This window comes from Lontra canadensis, unplaced genomic scaffold (assembly GCF_010015895.1).
Source record: "Lontra canadensis isolate GAN:19392208 unplaced genomic scaffold, GSC_riverotter_1.0 scaffold131, whole genome shotgun sequence".
NCBI classification, from domain to species: Eukaryota; Metazoa; Chordata; class Mammalia; order Carnivora; family Mustelidae; genus Lontra; species Lontra canadensis.
Genome location: NW_022631125.1, coordinates 2,856,480 through 2,873,517, shown reverse-complemented (window position 1 = coordinate 2,873,517; position 17,038 = coordinate 2,856,480). Strand labels below are relative to the sequence as shown.

Sequence of the window (17,038 nt, the reverse complement as noted above, 5' to 3'; positions counted from 1 at the left end):
CTAATGTACTGTGGTAAGTACTCTAATAGATGGGTATACAGATGTCTTGGGTACCCGGGGAGAGATGGGCTAGCCTTACCAAGAGAAATAGAAGAAACTTCGTAATACACACACTGCCTGAGGAGCGTGGAAGGCAGAGAAGGGTATTGAGTGATGCACCCTGGGCAGATGGACACTTACGAGCAAACACTTGGACTCCTTCAAGTTTGTGGGAGGTCTGGGAGAAAGTTCTGTGTGGCTGGGCTCTGAGTCATACTGGGGATTGAATGGAGAATCAGAAAAGTAAATAGGATCCTTTGCCTCCTACAACAGATTCTGGAAGACAAACTTCCCCTTTCAACAAAGAAAGGCCAACCCGAGCAGGACTTTTGGTTTCGGTTTTGTAATGTGATTAGATTTCTGATGGCGGAATGGCAAGCTTCATACTCAGTCCCCTAAGGTGTTGGAAGACAATGTCTGTCAGGCCACTGGGTGGCGGGGAGCCAAGATTCACCTGCGCTGGCTTGACCCTGGCCACAGGACAGAAACAGTATAAACCCCATCATGTCAGGCATTCGTGGTGACGGGACAATGCCCTGTTCTCATCTTGATTTCTTCCCAAGGACACGTATCAGGCTTCATATCACCAGCTTCAATTTGGAGGGTAGAGATTAAGGCTCAGCATATTTTGGTGACCAAGCTCCCAGACCAAGCAAGGACTACCTGCCAAAGGGCTTCCCGTGACCCATCAGGTTCATGACATTTGAGGTAGCGCTGTGAGTGAGCTCTTCATGGCCCTGGAAGTAGACAGAAAATACTCTGTTTGCATTTCTAAAGGGTAGACAGAAAAAGGAATTGTAGTGATGAAGCAATAAAAACATGTAAGGAAAATATTTTACTCCACCAAGCCATGAGAAATATACGTGGAAATAATCCCTTTTTGTGAATATATACTGTCTGCTCACTCACCTGCAAAAGAAGAGACAGGAATTTATTTTTTTTTAAGAGGCAGAGACAGGGATTTTTGCTTCTCTAGCTGCTGGATTCCACTCCACAACCCCCACCCCCCACCACCGCAAGGGAAGATTTGCACAGAACAAATAGAGGAAAAATATCTCTTTGTTTGAAATTAATTCTTAGTTTTTACATTCCAATTGTTTGCATGACTAGTTCTCTAAGCCTTTATTCTCTCATCTAATATTTAATTCTAGGATTTGGCCAGGCCTTCCAGAGGTTTCCAATTTGTTGTTTGTTCCCTCGATTTGAAAAAAGTGAACATGCGCAGGGACCTCGGTGGCTCAAGGAGTTAAGCGCCAAATCTTCATGTTGGCTCAGGTCATGGTCTCAGGGTCGTGAGATCAAGCCCCACATAAGACTTCGTGCTGGGTGCAGTCTGCTTAAAATTCTCTCTCTCCCTCTCTCTCTGCCCCTTCCCTCACTCATGAGCTCTAAATAAATAAATAAAATCTTACTAAAAAACAAGAAAAAAGGGAACATGTATAATGTTGATGATGATACATGAGGCAAAGTATAGAGGATAAAAACAGAGACCTTGACATTAAAGCAAGCTATTTTCCTCCTCTGTAAAAAGCAACATTGTTTAATGAACTTGGAAAAAGGGAATTCACCTTCTCTTGCAGGGAATCCTTCCTGAGTACCTTTAGGTTCTCCAGGCCCTTCTGGCTGTGGATCGTTCCAGATTATTTCATGTATTACTGGCAGCATTTAATATTCTATAGTATCTTCTCTTCTACTTTCTACCCCTTTTTTATTCTTAATGGCTTCAGCGAGGAACAGTGAAGGAAAATCCACCAATTCAAGAAAACCCATTTGGTTTTCTGATAAAAGGTTTGATGGTGTACAGTGTTGACCAGGATAGAGCTTGGGTGTCCACTCTGGACAGCCACATCCCTTCCTTGATATAAAGGAAACCTGAGATAGGATGAATAATGACGGGGCAACAGTGTCCATGTCCCTTATGGTATTTTTGTCAGGGTAACAACAAAGCACCCTTCTTAGAAGCCGAGTTCGGTACACTTCTGTCCCTTTGTATAGCATATGGCCTCTTTTTGCTAACTAGTGTTGATGATACACAAGGCAAAGCACAGAGGGGGAAAAAAAAACCGACACCAGAGACCTTGACATCTGGTAGACCTAGTTCCAATACTAGGTCTGCTATTTTCTAGCACTATGACTCTTGGCAAGTTAGTGCATATTTCTTCAAGCCTATTTCTCATGTGTAAAATGGGATAATGATAATAATAGGTATGTCATGGAACTCTTTAAAAAGATTAAATAATTCAATAGAGGGAGGAAATATAACTAGGTGACTAAGACTGTGGGTGCTCAGGGTCCCTGGGTGGCACAGTCAGTTAAGCACCCAACTCTTGGTTTTAGCTCAGGTCATGATCTCATGGTTTGTGGGATCGAGCCCCATGTGGGGTTCTCCACTCAGCTGGGAGTCTGCTTGAGGATTCCTTCCCTCTGCCCCTGTACTCTCTCTCTCAGATAAATAAGTAAAACTTAAAAAAAAAAAAAGACTGTGGGGGCTGGAGTCAAATGGCCTGGGTTCAGATATCAGCTCTGCCACCAACTAGCCATAACCTAGAGCCTTACTAGCCATGACCTAGAGTGAATGACTGTCTTTGTTGCTGATTAGATTCCCCAGGAGGCAGACTCTGAAACACAGATTCACATACAGCATATATTCTCGAGATAGCCCTTGAGGTCAGTACTTGCAGAAGTGAGAGGAAGGAAGCAAGAGTGGGCAGAGGGAGAAGTTGTACTGCGGTGAAGGCCTGAGCTGAGCCCATAGGAAGCTCTAGAGCTAGGATGTGCCTTAAGAGTTGTTTCAAGTTGGAGCGAAGGGGGAAAGAAGTCCTTATCGCCCCCATGGTGCTCAGTCATCGAATGCTCCTGGTTCTGGAAGAAGCATGAGCTTGAGGTGATGCAGTTCTCTTCAGCAGAGCCAATCCCTGGAGAGGATTGACATCCGAAGACATCTTCTGGCAGCATCTGGGAATAAATCCTTCGTTCCTGAAGTGGGAGGTGGTCTTGGTAGTGTATCACAGTGTCACAGTCCGTGTAACTTAGTATTCTCATCTGTAAAATGGGGATAATCTTAACACTTAATCTTAAGGCTGTGGTGAGGATTAATGCACTTTGAAGAGGGCTTGGCACCCAATAAATCTTAACTGTTATTTAAGCGGTAAAACTCTTAACACAGGTAGCAGTAAGCTCTCAGTGAGTCGCAGGGTTTTTTTATTTGTTTTTTTGTTTTGTTTTGTTTTCAAGATATAGTGAGAGAGAGAGAGTGAACAGGGGGGGAGGGGGCAGAGGGAGAGGGAGACAAGAAAACTCCCTGCTGAGTGCAGAGCCCAGAGCAGGGCTCGATCTCATGACCCTGAGATCATGACCTGAGCCAAAACCAAGAGTCAGATGCTTAACCGACTGAGCCACCCAGACGACCCTAGTGAGTGGTAGTTTATGGCCATAGTCAGCCTCACAGATTTGTTACCTGTCACTGATGGAGAAGTCCTTAAAAATCATTGTTCTGTGTCCTCTAAGTGATGGGGAATCCAAAGCTTAATGAGAGGAATTGATTTGCCAAGTCCGTTGGTGGACTCCCCAACCAGTAGGGAACTGAGGCAGGTGTCACCTTGCTTGGACCTGGTGAGCCATAAAAGGATTGGGCCCTAATAGTCCCTCATTTCATGTAGGTGAAGCAAATACATACTCCATTGACATCATCCCCTATACCTGTAGGCTCTCGGTGCAGGAGCAGCCTTCAGCTTTTACTCCTTGTCTGTGACAAGGATCATGCAGTAGCTGGAGGCACCTGTGAACGTCATCCCAGAATTGCCCATGAACTCCCAATGCTTAGTATCAGAGGAAACCATCCAGATTTGGTCTTTGTGGGAGCTCTCTTCTCTGTCTCTCTGAGACTGACCACTTTTACCTCTTTGCTTTTGTTTCAAGGGTTCTGCGACAGCCCGTGGGCAAGATTTATTTCGCTGGCACTGAGACAGCCACGCACTGGAGTGGTTACATGGAGGGGGCCGTGGAGGCTGGGGAGAGAGCAGCCCGGGAGGTAGGGCCTTGGGTCATGGACTGTGGGAAAGGAGGTAATGCATGGGTCTTATAAGCAGGTCAAAGATGTCTGAGATCCTGGAGGCCAATTCCCCAGTGACCTCCATCTGAAGACCCATGAAACACCATTTTAACAGTATCCTCAAGTGCAGTGAACACCTTAACCCAAAAGTAATAATGAAAATATCGATCACGTCGCCCAAAGTGAAAAGATCCCATGGGGCAAAAGATCCTGATGGTTATACTTGAGAAACCACCCAGGACTAATGTTATAGAACCCAAAATGTTTTTTATGATGACTCAGAATTCATTTATATATTTCCTAACAATTCCTATGTCTCATTCCTATCGAGGCATGTTCATAACTACTCAAATCTATGGTGAGCCCCATGGTTGGGGCTTCTTAAGTCATAGCTGAAAGACCTTTCAGAGCCTTTCAAAGATTGAATGAACTATGTTGGTGTTTACCCCGGTGTTTTGGATGGATATCCTGAGAGACAATCAGTTAGTCTTTTATTTAAAGAGGAGATTAGCAGCAGAAAGATGGTGTCAGCTCTGTTACTCACCAAAATCCTCTTTTCAGATCCTGCATGCCATGGGGAAGATCCCTGAGGATGAAATCTGGCAGTCAGAACCAGAGTCAGTGGTAGGTTATTTTTTATTTCATGAATTTTTAAATCCCTTTTCTCTAAAAGCAATTATTCACCAAAAGAACCACTTAGAATGGCCATATACCTTTCCCTAAGTGATTGAACCCATGCATGTTTGAAAAGATACCATGAAGGGGTGCTTGGGTGGCTCAGTCAGTTGAGCCTCTGACTCTCGATTTTGGCTCAGGTGAAGATGAATCTTGGAACCCTGAAAAAAATAAGATAAAATTAAGACATTAAAAAAATTTTTTTAAATTTTAAAAATAAAAAGTACATTAAAAAGAAAACTGGGACGCCTGGGTGGCTCAGTTGGTTGGACGACTGCCTTCGGCTCAGGTCATGATCCCGGGGTCCCGAGATCGAGTCCCACATCGGGCTCCCAGCTCCACGGGGAGTCTGCTTCTCCCTCTGACCTTCTCCTCGCTCATGCTCTCTCTCACTGTCTCTCTCTCAAATAAATAAATAAAATCTTTAAAAAAAATAAATAAAAAAAATAAAAAGAAAACTGAAGGGATCCATGAACTCCCCAAATTGTTTATAGATTTTTGTATATATGTATTAAAGGAGTAAAAGGGGTCTTCTCAAAATTCATGGAAACTACCAAAATTATTTTTAATCAATCTATATTTTAATTTAGCTTAATTTCATTAAAATTTTTAATAAAAAAAAAAGATCTTAGGATTGTGAGATCGAGCCCTGGGTGGAGCTCATGCTGGGTATGGAGTCTGCTTAAGATTCTCTTTCTCCTTCTCTCTCTACCCCCTCCCCACCCCCGCCAAAAAAGGGAAGAATTTAAAAAGATACCATGAGCTAGGGTAGATGAGAGATTTAAAAGAAATTGATAAACTTATAGCCTGCCACATCCATTACAGATTATTAGGAAAAAATACAATTTCTTTTGGTCAGAGAGTTCTTGAACATATTAAGAACTCAATAAATGCCTCCTGAATAAATCTCTTAACAGTGGGTAGGAAATAAAAGGAAAATAAGTCAGCAACCACTGTCTAGGGACCAAGGAGTGGAATGAAAAAGAGCAGATGTAGATTAGAAAAGTGTTTTCAATATATGCACTGTAATTTTTGTAATAAAACCCCAGGAAGTTTTCCTGACTGAAAGGGAGGACACAGAGGATAGAGTGAAATGCATTGCAGAGGACAAGGGTCAAAAAGGTCAAAGTTATTCCTTGATCAGTGTGAAGTCCAAAAGAATAGCCATGCCTGTCCGAGTCATTGCCTCAGTGCTTTTGTCAAAGATGGGACTGGGGGCTGAGTGGACCACAGATCCATTCAACTCAACAAATATTTATCGTGTACTGACTTAGCATCAGCTACCATGCTAAGGGTAGAGCAGTGCTTTCACGGAGCAACAACATGTGGGGAAATAGATGATAACCAGAAAGTATAAATGTCATGGAGCAGACTTGTTAAGGGTGTAAAAAGTAGAGGCCATTTTAGCCTGGGGTCACAGGAAAGGCTCCGCCAGGAGCCTGTAAAGTAAGACTTGAAGGATGAGTCCGAATTAGCGAAGTAAAGGGCCTAGTGGGGAATGGGCACGAGTGCCATGAGCAGCAGGAACATTGTATTTCCTGGCGTAGAGGTGGGCAGGAGTGGGTCATGTTCAAAGAACTGGAGGAAACAAAGAATTTCTGAAGCAAAGTGAGTAAGCCCTGTACTGACACCGAATGTTCTCTGAACCCAGGACGTCCCTGCGCAGCCCATCACCACGACCTTCTTGGAGAGACATTTGCCCTCCGTGCCAGGCCTGCTGAAGTTCATTGGGTTGACCGCCATCTTTTCAGCAACCGCCCTTGGCTTCCTGGCCCACAAAAGGGGTCTACTGGTGCGGGTCTAACCAGTGTGTGGGTTTGGGGCAGGGGTTGTAATGAGGTTCCAAAAAGACGTAAAGACTGTAGAATGACGTGGGGAGCATGAAGATAAGTCAGACTTCTGACCATAAGAAACACGGTATGTCCATTTCCAGTTGACCCCTGCATATAGTCCCTTACCTGGCTTCATGCTCTTTCTTGCCCATTTCCAAGTTTACTGTGCTCAGAATCTTTCTAGTAGTTAAACAGGCTTCTTAAAATCCTCACTGTGCCACGATGCACCTTGCCCATGCACAAAAAACTAGTTTTTTCCCCATCTCTGTGGCTTTGTGCTGGTCCTTTCTCTTAGGTGTAACATCCTTTTTGTCCAAATTCTCTGCACTTGTCCTTGGAATCCTGTATTGTTATAGCTGGGCCTTAGAGAATATCTAGTCTTCACTTTCTTTTGTAGTGTTGATCAAGCCAAGGCCAGGAGAGTTGGAACTTAAATCGCCCAAGTTTCACAATAAGCCACCTGTATCTAGGGGACTAGAACACAAGTCCATTGCTTCTCTCATCCCCCCCAGGGTGTATGCCCCAATCACCCTCTTCCACTCCCTGCCATGGTCATCGATGGTGTCCCTTTGTGTGGGTTTATGCCATACTAAGTTGTTAGGCGCTCCTCAGTGCTACTCAGTATACATCTTTAAAGTACTACTGTCTTGTGCAGTGTGTCTTCAGCTGATTTCAGTTTCTTTGAGGATAGGAATCTTGCCTTTTCTTCCTTTTGTATCCTCCCATTATGTCTGAATACAAAGTTCAGTATGTATTTGTGCAATTAAAATAAACTTGATTGACCAGATATCTGTTGTCTTTTCTTTTTGGGTAATGACTTTCAGCGTTTTGACAGATCAAATCAAGACCCAGTATTAGGCATATAATTGTGGCTTTAAACCCTTTGGTCAAAATTTCCTTGAAGCCCAGATGATGATGTGTGTGTGAGCACTTGGTAAATGATTTATAATGATAAAATAAGAATGCTAAAAGACAGCACTCCTTCCTTTCACCCCTCTCAAAAGACCTGTCAAAGTAATTGACATAGTAATAAGATCCATTAACTATTAAGATAATTATAATATTTCAGTTACCCTTTCATATTCTTTATCAGTGCAGAGCTTTACTAGGTACACTCATTAATTTAAAACTGCAGTTTCACAGTCCATTAAATCCTATTTAAACTACTTTTTAAACGCTATCATTTCAAAGTATTCATACCTCTCAACTCCCAAGGTCACTTTTTGTCAGAATAGATTTTAAATCCATAAATGACCATCTTCCTACTCTCCTTTAGAAAATGGAATTTATTATTATTAGCATAAATGCAGTGTGAGAAATCTCCACGATTAACCAATAATAGCATAGATTTGCTGATTTTACAATGACATTTAGATTCGTGAATTTATAAGAACTTTAGAGACTAAATGAGGAAGTTAAAGAACCCACTGAGACTATGGGGCACCTGGGCAGCTCAGTCATTAAGTGTCTGCCTTCGGCTCAGTTCATGATCCCAGGGTCCTGGGATCGAGCCCCACATGGGGGTCCCTGCTCAGCAGAAAGTCTACTTCTCCCTCTCCCACTCCCCCTGTTTGTGATCCCTTTCTCACTGTCTCTCTGTCAAATAAATAAAATCTTAAAAAAAAAGAACCCACTAAGACTTTGTATGTAAACAGTGTGATTTTTTGAATCTCTAAAAATGTAATGTACTTGGGATAGAGATGTCTTCTTGAGCATGTTTCCCTTCAAAAAAATTTCCCCCCAAATTTGTCACATTAATAACTCCCAACACATCCATTAAGAAAGAGTCAAACAGGGGAATGCAAATCAAAACCACAGTGAGATACCACCTCATGTCTGTTAGAATGACTTACCATCAAAAAGACAAGAGATGGGATGCCTGGATGTCTCGATTGGTTAAGTGTCCAGCTCTTGATTCCAGCTCAGATCATGATCTCAAGAGCATGGAATGGAGCCCCACATCAGGCTCTGCACTGAGTGTGGAATCTGCTAGAGACTCTCTCCCTCTACCTCCCCCCACCCTGCCACTACCCGCTCACGTACGTTGGTGAGGATATGGAGGAAAGGGAAACTTTGTGCATCTTTGGTGGGAATGTAAAATGGTGCAGCCACTATGGAGAACAGTATGGAGGGTCCTCAAAAAATTAAAAATACAACTGTCTTCTGATCCAGCAATCGCACTACTGGGAATATATCCAAAGAGAATGAGAACACCATGTTGAAGAGATCTCTGCACCCCCCCCATGTTCACTGCAGCATTATTGACAATAGCCAAGACATTGGAAACAACCCAAGTGCCCATTGACAGCTGAATGGATAAAGAAGTTGTGGCATTTATATATAAAATGGAATATTATCCAGCCGCATAAAAGGAAATCTTGACATTTGTGACATGGCTGGACCTTGAGAGCACGATGCTAGGAGAAATAAGTCAGACAGAAAGACAAATACTATATGATCTCACTTACATGTGGAATCTAAAAACAAAACAACAAAACCCAAACTCATAGAAAAAGAGATCATACTTGTGATTACCAGAGGCAGGGGTTGTGTTGCATGTCAATTATATTTCAATATAACTGGGGGGAAAAGATTTATTGAATTTTCAAAAAGGAAGAATCAAATAAGGAGTTACTTGTTCCAAAAATCTCCCGGACCACTTATCCTCCTTTTGGTCAATGTGGTCCTTATACTTTGTTCTCCAGATGCCCCGTACACAGACCTCGTGTCCGGCATGTACCCCATGATATGGCCATTGTGCCATCTTGTTGACCTGCGTGATGTCACTGAGGTGCCCAGCCACATTAGGTGTCAGTTACCAAGGCAAATCCCAAGATGGACAAAAAATGGGAAACTTCCAAGGAAAGACCTAAAAACTAGTTTCTTCTCTGTTGAAACTCCTTGCCAGTTTTGAGGGTGTAAAAAGAGTGGGGAGAGATTTATGAAGGGGTAGATTAGTGAAGGGCTCTCTCTGGAGAGAGCTTTTATGCTCTGAGTCCAACGCACCCCAAGAAGGAAGGAGAGGGGTGCTACCTTCTCATCCCAAACCTCGTGAGAGGGGTTTGTTTCCTTTGAGAGCTTGACACACTCCTGAGGAATCTAAAGCCCTAGACTCTGCTCTAGGTGTTTCTGACCAGAGAGCAAGGGACAACCATCACAGAGACGGCCGAGAAATAGAAGCTGAATGGGTATTGAAATTGACCACAAGGAAGGCACTGCCTGTGTTGGGGTAGTCCAAGTCAGAAAGGGCCAGCATGAGAATCTGAATAAAACTCCAAAACTGGGGCGCTTGGGTGGCTCAGTCGTTGGGCGTCTGCCTTTGGCTCAGGTCATGACCCCAGGGTCCTGGGATCGAGCCCCGTATCGGGCTCCCTGCTCCACGGGAAGGCTGCTTCTCCCTCTCCCACTTCCCCTGCTTGTGTTCCCTCTCTCGCTGTGTCTCTCTCTGTCAAATAAATAAAAATAAAATAAAATAAAAATAAATAAAACCTCACAAGTGTCCCCACAAGAGTTGGTTCTCATGACCATCCCAAAGCATATTAAGTCCATCGTACAAGAGGGCCAGTCAAGTAGGAGCGTTCACTGAGCCCCCTTGCCTCATCCTTTTCCACACATACCCCTGAAGTCCCAGACTGTACAGTGGGCAAGCTAAGCAAAGTATACAGAAGGATAGGAAATGTTAGCCATAGGCTTCTGTGAGTTGGCATGACAGGCCCTGAAATGGGTCCTAACTGGAAGAGAAAAGAAAATCAAACTCTAAATCAAGCTCCAAATAAAATTAAAAAGAAAATTAAAAAACCAAGTTCAGAGATTTGGTTGTTCTACAATATTGGACATTCAAATTATTGAATTGAAACTGGTTTGTGACTTAAGCCTTAGGACTGCCTCTAATTTAAGAGTGACTGGTAGAGTCACAGACTGCCAGAGTGTTTGAATGCAAGAAGGGGAGGAACATCTCTCCCTGTGCAGGTTTAAATGAACAGTGGAAGAGAAAGAAAGTTGTAATTTCTTTACCACCCATTTCATGTATTGGTGTTCTTATCATCTATTCTTTAGAGCAGAGACTGTTTTTCTATTGATCTTTTCAGCCTTTGTATCTCTTATGGTGCCTAAGCCACCATAGTGTCTCAAGATGGATTCCTGTAATTTTCATTGTAGTTCTATTTAGAATTCTGACCATCCGGTTACACCTGCTTACAGTTTGTAAAGAGGATGTTCCCGTGCCTTCTTTTGCAGAGAGCTCATTTTCATTTTTTCTCAGACTCATTGTGAAAGTACTATCTTCTCGACTGCATGCGAGTCGCCGTAGCACTGATAATGTTTGGATCCAGTTTCCTTTTTGAGTCAATGGAGTCTAAGCAGTGATTCCCAACGGAGGGTGCATAGCAGAATTACTGGGGTGCTTTGGAAAGAACCACATGCCTAAGCTTTACATGGAGAGTTTAATGTAGCAGGTTGGGTAGAGAAAGGGCAAGTGTCTTCATAAACCTTCTCTGTCAAGGTCCAAAACTGAGCCCTTCTCACAGGACAGCTGCTCTGCCTTCATTCCCTTTCAGCTATCCAGGTATATCAGGGTGAAAAGAAAGTGCTTATAAAACACTTGGAATACGGGCACGTGGGTGGCTCAGTGGGTTAAGCCTCTGCCTTTGGCTCAGGTCATGATCTCAGGGTCGGGATCGAGCCCTGCATTGGGCTCTCTGCTCAATGGGGACTCTGCTTCCCCCTCTCCCTCTGCCTGCCTCTCTGCCTACTTGTGATCTCTCTCTCTCTCTCTCTCTCTGTCAAGTAAATAAAATCTTAAAAAAAACACAAAACACTTGGAATAGAAGGGAACAGTGTCGCCTACTGAAAGCCAAGCATTAAATCCATCACGATAAAGAGTGAGACCTATTTCCTGGATCATAGGAACTACTTGAATCAAGAAGGGCTATCTTTCTATTGGAAAGCATGATTGTCTTTAGCTGGGTCCCAAAGGCTCCCCCAAAGGCAGAGCCTGAAGCAATGGCTTTGATGCAGATCATTCGCTCTAGGAAGTGATCTCAGGGAGCCAAAGGGGGACAAGGAAGAGCGAAACACGGAAGGAGGGAATGCCAGTCCCCAGGGTTGCAGTATCGAATTGGCCATTGCTGTGGGCTTCTGGGGCTCGGTCCTCCTGAAGAGCCTCTGAGGAGCCACACGAAATTCACCTCAGACTAGATCACCAGAGGGAGTTGAGGGAGTTAAGGGAGTATTCATCTCCCATGGGCCAAAGTTTTCCGTAGAATGCTTAACTTGCTTTCACTTCCAGGATTGCCGGTGTATCAGAATGGCTGCTGACGGTGCTGTCAGTAACTTGCGCAGCTGGTTGCTGGTTGCTATAGCAACAGCGGGAGTAAAAAGACAGGCTGAGGGGACGTGGTGGTGTCCAAGAGGTGCCATATAGAGGCTCCTGCGTGGCTCAGTTGGTTAAGCGTCTGCCTTCAGCTCAGGTCATGATCCTGGGGTCCCATCGAACTCCTTGCTCAACGGGGAGCCTGCTTCTCCCTCATCCTCTGCTCCTCTGCCTGTTTGTGCTTGCTTTCTCTCTCAAATAAATAAAATCTTTTAAAAAAAAAAAGAGTGCCCTATATATAGGGGGCAATATGCAAATTAAAGGAGAAGTGTGGCTTTTTGGGAAGAGCTTCTGAATCTTGGGAATAAATCTGTTTATGTGACATTCTTGTGGGTATTTTAGTTATACAAGTACATTCCAATTTGAGACCTTCGAGACTGCCCAGCTGGGGTAAATCCCATGATTGGTAAGGTCTCATGCAAGAAAGGTGTCTATGAAACACAGTGCTTACCATGCCTGTGGTCTCCTTTCAAAACGAGTGGTCAGAGGTGGATCCTTGCAACCAGGTCACCTGCTTGTGTGATCTACTACCCTGATGACGACTGACTGGACCACGGCTGATTCCTGAGTCAAAGAGAGCTCTCTGTGAGTGCTCAATGGCCCATGCATTGACTGGCCCAGACTTTCTGTGGCACTGGTGAAGATAAAGGACACAGGTTGGGGGGGAGCCTAAGCCCCAGGAATGAGGTGTAATGGTGCCTGATCCTGACACGTGACTTCAGAGTGGCTGCTGTGTCACTTGACCTACTGAGACATCTCAACAATGATGGACGTTCCAGGACATAGTGAGCTGATTTTCTATGGGAACAGAGTGTACTCTGCCAATATTCCTCCCTCCTACCTGCTTTCTTCCAAACTTCAACTCTACTTGTCCTCAGTTACCTAGCCCTCGGTCCTTTAGGCGTTTGTCTCCTGGACAGTCTGTCAGGATAGGATCCCTTTATTTCCATCTTAGCCTAGGCCCAGAACTAAAAGGACAAGTCCTCATTTCAACAATAGACTAAACTGGGACACCTGGGTGACTCAGTCGGTGAAACGTCTGCCTTTGTCTCAGGCCATGATCCTGGGGTCCTGGGATTGAGTCCTGCGTCGGACTCCCTACTCAGCAGGGAGCCTGCTTCTCCCTCTGCCCCTCCCCCTCGTTCATGCTCTCCCTGTCTCTCTCAAATAAATAAATAAATAAATAAATAAAATCTTTAAAAAACAAAACAGAAAACCCAATAGATTTAAACCTTGTAAACCAAACAAAATAGTCTAGAATGTTCTGGACTCTAGGGGACTGTGTAGACAAACTGGTGTACTGTGGTGGTGAGCTTGCTCTTATTGTTTGTTTCCTGCCAGTTTGTTTTTTAAGTGCTGAGAAGACTCATTTGAGCTGGAAATTCTCCTGGAGAGTGACCCTAATGACATTTCGGTCTATGGACACTAGAAGCCAAGCTCCTGTACTGGAAATAACTAATCTAATCAGACCTTGCACTAACCCCGGGCTCCTCCTTTCTGATGTGATTGCTCTTGTCATTTCTGCTGAGACCATGCAGTGAGTCACTGATATATCATATACCAGTCCAGCAGAATGACCTTCAGCCTCTGGCCCCCATCCATGATCCCTTTGACCTCTTCTTTCACCTTTCTTTACCTCTCTAATCCCCAACCATTTCTTCCTTAAGCATTCTAGTCCAGTTGATTCTCCTTGAATATTTACTTTCCTGTAAGGCAAAAGGCTGAGTGGCACTGAGTTTTCGTACTTGACGTTGACATATCCAATTGCCTTCCCTCTAGGCCATTTCATTGTATTATATTTTCTTTTCCTTAGCTTGCTGTCAAGAGCTTTTCAATACCAGAATCTTCCCTGGGTTATAGAAAAGCAGGGAGAAAGTCCTGGAGTTATGGTGGAGGATTGGGGGGTGGGGGACACTGAGAAAAAGACCAATCACTGTTTCGGAAGAGGGTGAGAGGTGGCTTGGGCCATAAGCTCCTCATCCCCATGACCCATCCCTCTACTCTGACCTAGTGTTGTCCTCTACCTGCTCTTCTCCTCTTCTGCTTAAACTCCAGTGCTGCCACGTGCTTGGGCCCTAGTCCCCTAGTCAAGGCTAGGCTTAGATAAATAGAACTCCTTCTAGAGTCCATGGCTCACAGTGATGCTGGACCTTTGGACTAGGCCTCTCTATGTTTTACAAGTACTCCAAGGACAAGACTGTTTTCAAAATCTCATTTTTCTAAAAGCTGCTAGGCATGTTAAAATCAGGAAATAAATGGTGTCCTTAGGTAACAGAAGAGCCTCCCTGCCAACCCCCACCTCCTTGAGCCCCATTTATTTTAGGCGCCCAATGCCAAAGTTACCACTGAAGCAAAGGACAGGGTAAGTGATGAAACCCACTGTAGAAAAGAGCAGTATAGGAACAGCACTCACAGAAGGGGTTCTAGACTTACAGGCCATTCCCATTGGCAATGGCCATGTCTTTTGAGCCACAGATTAGGGCAGAATGTTGGGTATTAGACTTACTCCATATGCATCCTTCCACTCTCTTCCTAACGGAGTCTTGGTTTTGCTCAGTTATTCACCTACTGCTCTGCTGCCACACCCTCAGCCCCAAGATGTGGGTACTGTTTAGTCTAAGCCAATGGTGGGGCGTCTGTTTCCTTTGTCAATGATTGACTTAAGCCTCACCATGTTACATGATTCTGGCTCATGGAACAAAAGAAGTGTTCTTGGGGGGGTAGGCAGGAGCCTCCAGGAGAGTAAGTTGTTTTAAGATTTTATTTTTAAGTAACCTCTACATCCAACATGGGGCTTGAACTTGAATTTACAACCCCGAGATCAAGAGTCCCATGCCTTACCAACCAAAACCATCAGGTGCCCCAGGGTCCCTCACTCTTAAAAACAGACCCATGAAATAAAAAGTCCCATCCCATCCTTCCCAGGGACACTGCAAGTGTCTGGATGAGATATTTGTAGTTGCTACAACCATCTAGCTTTCAAGCCTAGGACAAGTCCTAGCACAGATCAGGTCAGGGCCACAAAAGTCTCAGAGGTATGGAGCTGTATCCCTGATGCACCCTACTTATAGCCTAGACTGTCTCAGGATGGCTGCCATGTGAGAAATAAGTTCAACAAGTTTGAATATGTTTTCTGGCACTTAGAGTCCAAAGCATCCTAAAAGACCCACCTGCCTTAACACAATTTAAGATCTCCTTATAAAACTGTCTTTGGATAATAATTGTGCTCCTTATTAATTATATTATAATAATAGCTCCCTTTCATTAAACATGTATTATTTACAAGACATTGTACATCATCTCTTTTAACCCCGAAATCACCCCCATCATCTCCATGTTACAGATGAGGAGTCTGTGTCTCAGAGATGCTATGAGGTAAAGGTCTCAGAATCAGTAAGAGGTGGACATGAGCTTCAGATGCACCTGGGAGGGGCGCCTGGGTGGCTCAGTCAGTTGGGCCTCTGCCTTCAGCTCAGGTCATGATCTCGGGGTCCTGGGATCAAGACCCGCATTGAGATTTGCACTCAATGGGGCATATGCTCTTCCCTCTCACTCTCCCTCTGTGAGCATTCTCTCTCTCTCTCTCTCAAATAGGAAAATAAAGTCTTTTTAAAAAATAAAATTAATTTTTTTTAAAAAAAGAGTTATCTGGAATACCAAGGACCTGATCTCTCTGAGTTACTGGTATTTCCAAAGCTAAGATATTTTTTTTGAAACAGCTTTTCTCTTGCTCTCTTACCGCTTTGTCTAATCCCAATATCTTCTTCATATGTTCTTCTGCCCTTTGCATTATATGGTTTAAAGAATGATTACCATTCAACCACAACTCAGCAAACATACATGGAATACTATTTATCCCAGATCTTTTTCTTGGTGCTGGGAATAGAAACAGAGGCAGCCCCTCTCATGGAACTTAAATGCTAATGGGTAAGTTGGTGGAGAGGAGTGTCATCAAGGAAATGTAAGCAAAGGCAAGGGAAACATTGTGATGTAGGCAGAGGGAGGCTCTAGTAGATTGGGTGGTCCACTGAGGCCTCTCTGAGAAAGTGACTTTTAGAACAGAATCTTAAGGAGAGTACGGGAAGGAAGCATGATGCTTTTTGGGGGAATAGCGTTCCAGGCACGAGAAACCGAAAGTGCAAGGCCCAAAGGTGAGAGTGTGATTGGAACATCAGAGGAAGAGAATTGGGGCTTTAAAGGCAGGAGTGACAGCCACAGGAACTTAGTGATAAGAAATAAGGTTGGAGGGTTTGACAGAGGCAAGATCACAGAGGGAGGCTTAGGCCATAGCAAGGCCCTGGCTTTCATTCTAAGTGTGAAGACAACCCATTGGAGGGTTCCTAGTAGGGGTACAGGGTTGGCAAATGTTTCCAAGAATTGCTTTGTAGTGGGTACTGTAGTGTGCCACAGAGATCCCTCTTTGGGAGACTGTGGGCACTCATTCTCCCTGAAAGTTGGGAAGCTGATAGCTCCTGGCGGTTTCCCTTTCTGTAGGCTGAAGAAACTGCCCTGGCCCAAAGATCTGTCCCTTGCTAAGGGTAGCCCCCATCCAGAGACTGGGCCCGGTGGGGTATAAGAGACTCTCCTAGCTTCAAAGCTGCCATGGGATCTGCTGACACCCCTACAGCAACGAGGGCCTAGTTCAACTTCCCCTTCTGCCCGATTCATTTCCCTCACTCCCTCATAGGCTTTGATCCCAAGAGCACCCTCCCTCCAGAATCCTCCCCGTGCCCACATCTCCATCTTGGAGTAAGCATCCTGGGGAAGTCAGCCTGTGACTTTTTCTTGGTGCTAGGAATAGAATCGTGAGCAAAATGGAGGCAGCCCCTCTCCTCATGGAACTTAAATGCTAATGGGTAGGTTGGTGGAGAGAAGTGTCATCAAGGAAATGTAAGCAAAGGCAAGGGAAACATTGTAATGTGGACAGAGGGAGGCTCCAGTAGATTGGGGTGGTCCACTGAGGCCTCGCTGAGAAAGTGACTTTGAGAACAGAATCCAAACTTGGCAGTTTGGAAAGCAGGTTATTTTGCAGGAAGTGTGGGAGCAGGAGGCTGCTTAGGAGGCCGGGGC

General features: G+C 44.4%; 1 protein-coding gene across 1 annotated transcript in view; it reads left to right on the top strand.

Moving 5' to 3' along the window:
- MAOB (monoamine oxidase B) overlaps positions 1–7,384 on the top strand; it is a 107,934-nt gene extending 100,550 nt beyond the window's left edge. Inside the window, exons 13-15 of the mRNA XM_032842500.1 lie at positions 3,958–4,069; positions 4,652–4,714; positions 6,417–7,384. Of these exons, the coding sequence (XP_032698391.1) occupies positions 3,958–4,069; positions 4,652–4,714; positions 6,417–6,569 (328 nt within the window). The 3' untranslated portion in view covers positions 6,570–7,384. The remainder of the gene's footprint in view (positions 1–3,957; positions 4,070–4,651; positions 4,715–6,416) is intronic.
- Positions 7,385–17,038: the final 9,654 nt, after the last annotated feature.